Genomic DNA, 7660 nt, shown 5'->3' on the forward strand with positions numbered 1-7660 from the left:
GCGCTTCGCTTCAAGGTAGTGTGCGGAGTGTTCCCGCCCTGATCTCCGCTGCCTGAGGGCTGCGGCCGCAGACGTGCCAGCGTAGGTGTCCTCGGGTCTCCCTGGGACACATACTCCTTCCTTACTGCGGGGCGCGCCCTGGACCTGGGATGCCGCCGGGCAGTGGAGCCGGCTCTCGCCGCCTCTTCCAGGAACCGCCACCCAAGACCACTATGTGGTCTGAATTAAAGGACGAGAGGAATACCAGACCCTCCATTTCCACCGCGGCAGGGCCACGGGCGCAGGCCTGAAAGACAGCAACACTCGGGCCCACCTGTTAGCTGGCTGGCTCCACTCTCACCTGAGACCCCAGCCTCTTCGATTCCCCTGGGGCCCAAAGAGGAAGGTGAGCGACCTTGCAGGGTCCAGGCTCCCTCCCCAACGCAAGCACCCTCTCCTTTGTCCCACAAATAATTTTCTAAACCGCCTTATCTGCAGACTATATCTTTATACTAATGCATAGTTAATTGGTCCGTCTTGACTGTCCATATAAAACAATTTAATTAGGGAGCTTTCTTGCTTTGGAGAGGGAAGAAAAAAATCTGCCCAGCGCTTATTGTATTTAGCACCAATACAGGCAGAAAATGTAGCACAAGTTTTTGGTTGAAAGAGCACCTCTGTGCCCATTGAAGGGCGTTGATCCGAAAAGACAGAAAGGACAAGTAAAATCGATTTGAAGCGACCCTCTCTGTCCCTTTCACACCATTCAGAAACTCCATTCCTTCTAAGACAAAGACCAGCGCCTTGGGAATTCTCAGGAAAAGAGAGGACTCCAGTTCCACAAGCCTAGAGCACTTAAAAAAAAAAAAAAACAAAAAAAAACCCTCAATATTGCACTTAAAACCCGCGCAGGGCAGTGCATCTGACAAATCCTGCCACTTTAGTCGGATGGGTCTTCTGGTCGGGCCAGACCAGCCTTTTAGGGTTAGTGCAGCCCTCACCTTTGACCTCGAGATAGGGAGAAACTGCCAGCGCTACAACTCTGGCCAAAGTGAAGCAGTAACAAGAAACACGACTCAGGGAAACCAGTTCTAATTCAGCTACTTGAGTCACCTTACTGAATAACCAGCACCCCCTCCACTTTCTTCTTCCCCTTCTTTTGCAATGAACTGCCTTAGCCACCCTTGAAGGAGGGAACTTAAGTTGCCAGGTTTGCGACGCTGGGTTGCGGTGTGTTACCTAGTCTAACTGGTTCCCCATTAGGAACCCCGGCTGCCTGTTCTGCGACAGGCAAGGAGACCGAGGAAGGTGATTATCGGTGTGACTTGGCCTAGGAAAGGAAGAGCGAGAGAAAGAGAGAGAGGAGGTCAAAGGAGCGGAGGGGAGAGGCTGAGCTGTGATCACCTTCACCTGCTCCCGAGTCCAGGCCTCCCCCCTTCAACTATCCCTGGACCTTCGAGTGGGGTTAAAGGGGGCGGGGGCGGAAGGGAGGGGGCACTGCAGAGTTACACAAGTGGCCTCCTTCTACTAAGAGAATGAGTTCACCGCCTCCCGGGAGGCGCTTCACCATTCATCCACTCTGTATAACTGATGAGACAAACCACAAGGAAAAACTTGTGTAGCCCATATTTATGGTATTAATGAATAGTTAAAAAAAGATTTACACTTCTTATGATCAATATTCTGAGTTATTTCCCTCAAAGTATATAATTACAGTGTCTTCAGAGTTTTCATCATTGTTTGAGGTGGCAAAACCATTTGTAATTTTCATTAGCCAGTAAACATGTAATTAACATTCAGCACTATGTTTAACTTAATTCCTGTTTAAGACAAGGACAAGACGCAGCCGAAGAGCGTTAGTTCCATTTGTCAAGTCTGACACACACCTTACCATAACTGTTTCTTAAAATAAAAGATCCGTGTTTCACCATTATTCTTCTCTTAAAACAAAACAAAACAAAAAATCCATTAGTTAGAACTGTATTAAACTGCAAGGGGCAGCATAGTTTATGATCAATTTTTGCTAGTTACTGTATTCTGGCTTACTACATTCATTCTGGGGGGCAGGGAAAGGGAGTGGGAGAATTAAGCATGCATCATCTGCATTCATGAAATGTGGAACCCCTCCCCCCAAAAGAAATAGGTTTCCTCTTCTGGAAAGTTCTAGAATGGGGACCGGAAGGGAGGCACAAATTCACAGGGGAGAGGAAGAAATCACTGGGGTGAAATTCAGTTAAAAGTAGAAAATGAGTATTCCAACGGATTCCTAGGGAAAATGTTGCCCTCCTGTTTCAAGTTCTATCTTTGATCCAGGGTGAGGGGAGGTCTGTCTGCCAGTCTTGGAAGCTGCTGCATTTTCCCCCTCCTCTCCCACTTCTGATTTTTTTTTTTTTTTTTCCCAACTTGCTTTAGGATTAGCCTTCATTCCTCTCGACCCCAAACAGTGAGATTTGGCTGTGCCTTGGGTCGGCTAGCTTTGCAATATTGCCTATAGTTGTTGGCTGTTTTCTGCTGAGGCTGAGCCGTTTGCTCTAGCCTCCGACTAAACTCATTAAGTTGGGAGATTTTTTTCAATTGGATGGGTGTTTTTAAAGTCTCGTCTTTCCAGCCCCAAACAAGGTGTAACAACGCACTCTTCCTTCTAAGGAATCAGATGAGAGACAAGGATCACTCCAGACATCTCCTACCTACGGTTTGGGGTTTTTTTCTTAAAGGCGAGGCTTGCATTCCTCAGCAGCTATGTACAAAGCTCCCTGAAACCTTGTCTCTCTAAAGTTAGCGTGCAGGGTTTTCCAAGGCTGAGCGCCTAATACATGGGGTAGTACTTCCTTGAGGTGGAAGCTGTCTCCCTTCACCTTTCCTCTTTTTCCCTGCAGGCTAGTGCCTACTTTTTATCAGTTTGCACAATCGCTTAGATAAACACCGAGGAGGAGATCCTCTTTAATTATCAAAGACACATCTTTTCAGGGGCCAACAAAGCGTTTATTTCACCCGCCAAACTAAAGGAGACTTATTCCAGTTTAGAAGGAAGATGCAAGCGGTTTGGGACCTTGAACAAGGCAAATATGGTTTTGGTATGTTTACTTACACTATTTTTTTTCCCTCTCTCTCTCTCCTTTCTCACTTTTCTCCTTGTGCTGTGTGGGGCTGGGGATGACTTGGGGCTTTTCAAAAAATCGGTTTGCTAACGTATATGAAATGTCTAGGACTGTGGTTTAAGGGGCTTGGGGGAGGGGCAGAGTCAATTCAATGCAATGCCATATTTTATTGCATACGTGTGGTAGGAAAGATGGGAGAGTGGGCAGAGGGGGAAAATACAATTGCAAAACTGCCAAAGTATGATTAAATCGAAGGTAAAGACTGCGGTGCCTCCCATCTCCTTGTCCGATCGCCTCAAACTCATTTCCGATAGAGCAAACTAGAAACCAGTCTTTAAGCGTGGCTTTCCTAACAACAGACACTCGGTTTTATAGCAAAGGAGCTGTTCGGCTCGCATGATGTAGCAGAATTTACGGTTCGATTTGCTTCTATGCTTCATTTTGCAACCTTGTGCAACTGACAGGCAGCCAGACAGGAAGGCAGAGCCAGGCGCCCTCCGCCGCGGCTCGGAGAGGCGAGCGCTCGGTTAAGCTAGGAGGAGAATCGCAACAAGAAGGGTACTCACCATCCGGCGGGGTGGTGGAGCTGGCGTGCGGATTTCAGGCAAACGTTTACCTTTTTGCTGTCTATTGCAACCGCGCCGGACTGATTTAAGAAGCAATTCTGTGCTCTGTCTACAGCGTTCAAGGAACGGTTTCTCATTAAAAAAAAAAAAAAAAAAAAGCCAACCAGAGAGAGGACAGAGACAGAGAAAAAGAAAGAGAGGAGGGGGTGAGGGGGACGCACATAAACCCAGTTTCAAAAAAAAAAAAAAAAAAATCACCTCTTAGCCAGTGACTCGGGGACTGCAGAGGTGGCGAGATCTCAGTCTGGTCCAACCCAAGCCCGAGCCAACTAATTTTAAATCCTGAAGAATTATTCAGATTAAAATGTACCGAAGTTTCATTCTCCTATGCCTACGTGAGCCCAAAGTCGTTTCCCTTTAAGAGTTCCTTTTCTTTTAAAGTTGAATTTTAGGCAGCGAGGACTCTTACACTAGGGGGCAGACAGATACTGTATTTGCTCCAATCTTAAGCAATTTTTTTTTTCCCCTCCCAGCATATGCTCTGATTTAGCACTGTAAATTTTTCAGAGGACCCAACTCTGACAGCCCCTGGTGATTTTCAAAGTACCACAAGCCAGTGGTTAAAAATTGCATTGACTTGGAAGTTCAGAGAGACACAATGGAAGCCCCTTTCCCTATTCATGGAGCTCCAGTGTGGTGGAAGAGAAAAACACACACGGACTAGATTGAGGGGAAAAGAGGAATTCAATGAGTCCTGGTGGAAGGAACTGGTTTCTACTGAGTTGAGAGTTAAACTCTGCATTTGCTGGGGTCTGTATTCATAGTGTGATTTAATCTGTAAAGAATTACAGCCATCAGACCACTTGCTGCAAGAAAATCTGATTCCTGGGTGATTTGGGGTTTGGGTGGTGGGTTTTGTGTGGGTTTTTTTTTTTTTCAGATCAAGACAAATGTTTTTCCAACTTTCTCAGGCCAAATTGAAGCTTGCCATTCCTCTCATTAAAATAAATTTGCATCTGCAATAAAAGACTAGGCTGGACTTTTTTTTTTTTTTTTTTTTAACAGTAGCAACATATTGATATTTATGTTTTATCTTGGAGCTGTTTTGCTCAAGGCAAATGAGCATCTCCGATTAAGACATTAAAAAATATCCCCCCTCCTTTCTCATCTGTCTGCAGTCCTGTCTCCTCTTGTTAGCAATAAAATTAGCTACAGCTCATACATTGCTTTTTTTCTTTCTTTTCTTTTTCTCTCTCTCTTTTTTTTAACAGAATCCCCATAACTAAGTGAATTCTAAAATACAGAGTAAAAACCTCTGACTTCATGGTAATTCTGTAGTAGGAGATTGTGGGGACATTTTTTATTTATAAGGCCATCAGAGCATATACTTCCAATTCCAAAAAATCTCTAACTAGGCTGCAGCAACGCTCTCTTCAAAATTGTTCCTTGTAAAAGGTGGTCTTGTCATTTAAGTCTCCAGAGTCAGGAGGTGAGCTTAAGATTCCTCTATAATCAATTATTCTTATCTTCTATTAAAATTGATATGGGAATGCCCATTAGATGGTCCATCTCAACCCCAGCCCCACCACATCCCTGCTAAGAGTTTATCCATAATCTTCTGACATTTGTAGCATTAGCCAATTGCTAGAATCATAACGCTGAGAGGAAAAAAAAAGTTGCCCTCTGAAATGATTTCCTTGCCACTCTTCTCCTATTTAAGAGGGATATTTTGTGTCTCTAATCAACCTGAAATTGGCAGCCTGGCTTTACTCTGTGGCAATCTCCTTACACACCAGGTTTATGATAATTTAGTGTCCACTGTTGTTTTGTTTTACAATTTGCAAACAGTCCCAGTACCTGCAGTTTTAGAGAAATAGTGTTTTCAGCGGAGAAAGGGTAGGGGTAAGGTTGTTTCAAGAGTGGAGCTTGGAGAGGATTTGTCTTTCCCTAAAAGCTAGCTGTCTCTCCCACCTCTTTACTTAATCCCTGCCTATGTGTGTAAAAGGTATTGAATGCAAAGTGCAACCAACATATGCCAATTACATGTATGATTTTTAAATTTTCATTTCGATTTTTTTTTTTTTTTTGAGCTATCTGGGATGCTTTTCTGCAGTCTTTAATTAACTCTCTGTATGTGTTTATTTTTCCTGGAGCTCAGCGTCTTTTTGTGTAAAATATTTTAAGTGTTCGTAAACCTGGTTGATTGATCAGTTTACAGTTTTTCTTGCTGCAAAGTGTGTATGATGGAATCAGAATTTTTCTCGATAAGTATGTAATAATCCTAATTCACTACCAGGTCATAATCAACCAGAAAGTTTACAGCATTGAACACATCCCATTCTGGGGACAATTCTAGATGCTTGATGTTTAAAACAAACACCCTGAAATTCACAGGCACAAGTGTGTCCATCATTTTAACACATTCAGCAAAAGAGCATAGGTTCTGAGTTATTCTTATTGCAGATAGACTATGACTTGTACTGGTACATTTCCAGTTTGGCACAGAATCTCTGGGTGTATTTTAATGGCTATCTGAATGTGTAAAAGGACTTGAGGAACAATGAAGTCCGTACTCAACTGTTCTATGACCTAGAAGCATAATTGCTGAAGTCTTTGTCTGTGTAGATTGACAAATGTGTATCTGATACATGTGCGTTTACATGTGTGTACAGAGGGTGTGCAGAGAAGAGGCCGGCGACTGCCTCGTCTGTCCATCAGCTGAGCAGGACGGTCTCTTTCCCTCTCACTACAACTTGGTACGTGGCAGGATGTTGGCTTTCCAGCTAGAACCAACTAGAGGATAAAGTTGAGGAAAATTTATTTCAGTTGTGTCATGGCAATGAGATGAAGTCTACTTCTGCTATTTAGCATCCGAGATGCCTCATTTGAGCAATTAAAATACCAGGCCACATACCTGTGAAATGTTAACCCTACGAGGTAAAGACAGACACCAAACGGGGCTTTTCTCCCATTAAAAATTTAATTAAAAAAATAAAAGCCACTAAACCGAGAAAAGTGGTTCGCCATCCGGATTTGACCAAGTATTTCGTTTGTAAAAGGCTTGAAAGCTGAGTTCGAGACACCGTCCCACCCCCTTCCCTTGTCCCTCAGCAAAGAAACGGGAACTTTTTCTCTGTCTGGCACTGCGGGCAAAAGGTGCGCGGGAGTCCCGGGTGGTGCGAGAGCGCAGAATTGTGTGGCATCGCCAAGTGGTACGAGGCGCAGTTCTCAAGTGCATCCCAAGCCTCCTGCGAGCCTAAAAGAGGGGCTGTGTGTGTGCGCCGCTCCCATCTCTCCGCCAAGGCTGAAACCCCTGCGTCGGGAGAGCCCGAGCCGCGAGCCCCGAGCGGCGGGGGCCCATCCCCCGCTCGGCTGCGGCTGCGGCTGCGGCTGCAGCGGCCGCCGCCCCCTCCTCGCCTCCCTCCGCCCCCCGACAGCCCCGCGTTGCGGCCGCCACACTGCTCGCGCTAGGACCAGGCTGAGCCCGCGTCCGCCATGGCGGGGCCGCCGCGCTTCGGCCAATGACGGCGAAGGGGCGGTGCGCGCGCGCCTGGCCAGGCCAACCCCGGCTGCTGCCTTATAAGGCGCGCCGTCGCCATAGCAACGTGCGCTAAGTTGCAGCAGTCGTGTCAAAGTTCACTATATAGAGAGCTCAGTGAGCTGATCGCGGAGAAGCCACTTCTGCCAGCCCCGGCGCCTATAAATCGCATTCCCTCCCGCGCCCCCCTTTTTAGCATATTTGATCACTTTGATTCTCTGTTCTTTTCTCTCCGCGGTGTGTGTGTGCGTGCGCGCGTGTGTGTTTTCTTCTCCTCCTCCTCCTCTCCCCGAGTTGCCTCCTTTCTCCGGGTGCCGAGCTGCCTTTCCCCCTCTTTCATTCTTCCCGTCTTTTTCTCCCCCCTCTGCGCACCGAGAATGTGCTTCTGGTGGTGATCTGCCCTTCCTCTCTCTCTTTTATCATTTCTCCCCCGCCGCCGGCGAGTTGACTCTTTCCCTATGTGTGTGAGGCGGCGGCGT

At 46.3% G+C, this 7660-nt stretch overlaps 1 protein-coding gene across 1 annotated transcript in view; it reads left to right on the forward strand.

Moving 5' to 3' along the window:
• Window positions 1-2632: 2632 nt before the first annotated feature.
• The window catches only part of NR2F2 (nuclear receptor subfamily 2, group F, member 2), a 14266-nt gene continuing 9238 nt past the window's right edge, over window positions 2633-7660 (forward strand). Inside the window, exon 1 of the mRNA XM_006870694.1 lies at window positions 2633-3053. Within this exon, the coding sequence (XP_006870756.1) occupies window positions 3011-3053 (43 nt within the window). The 5' untranslated portion in view covers window positions 2633-3010. The remainder of the gene's footprint in view (window positions 3054-7660) is intronic.

Source organism: Chrysochloris asiatica, unplaced genomic scaffold, assembly GCF_000296735.1.
Source record: "Chrysochloris asiatica unplaced genomic scaffold, ChrAsi1.0 scaffold00148, whole genome shotgun sequence".
Classification (NCBI taxonomy): Eukaryota; Metazoa; Chordata; class Mammalia; order Afrosoricida; family Chrysochloridae; genus Chrysochloris; species Chrysochloris asiatica.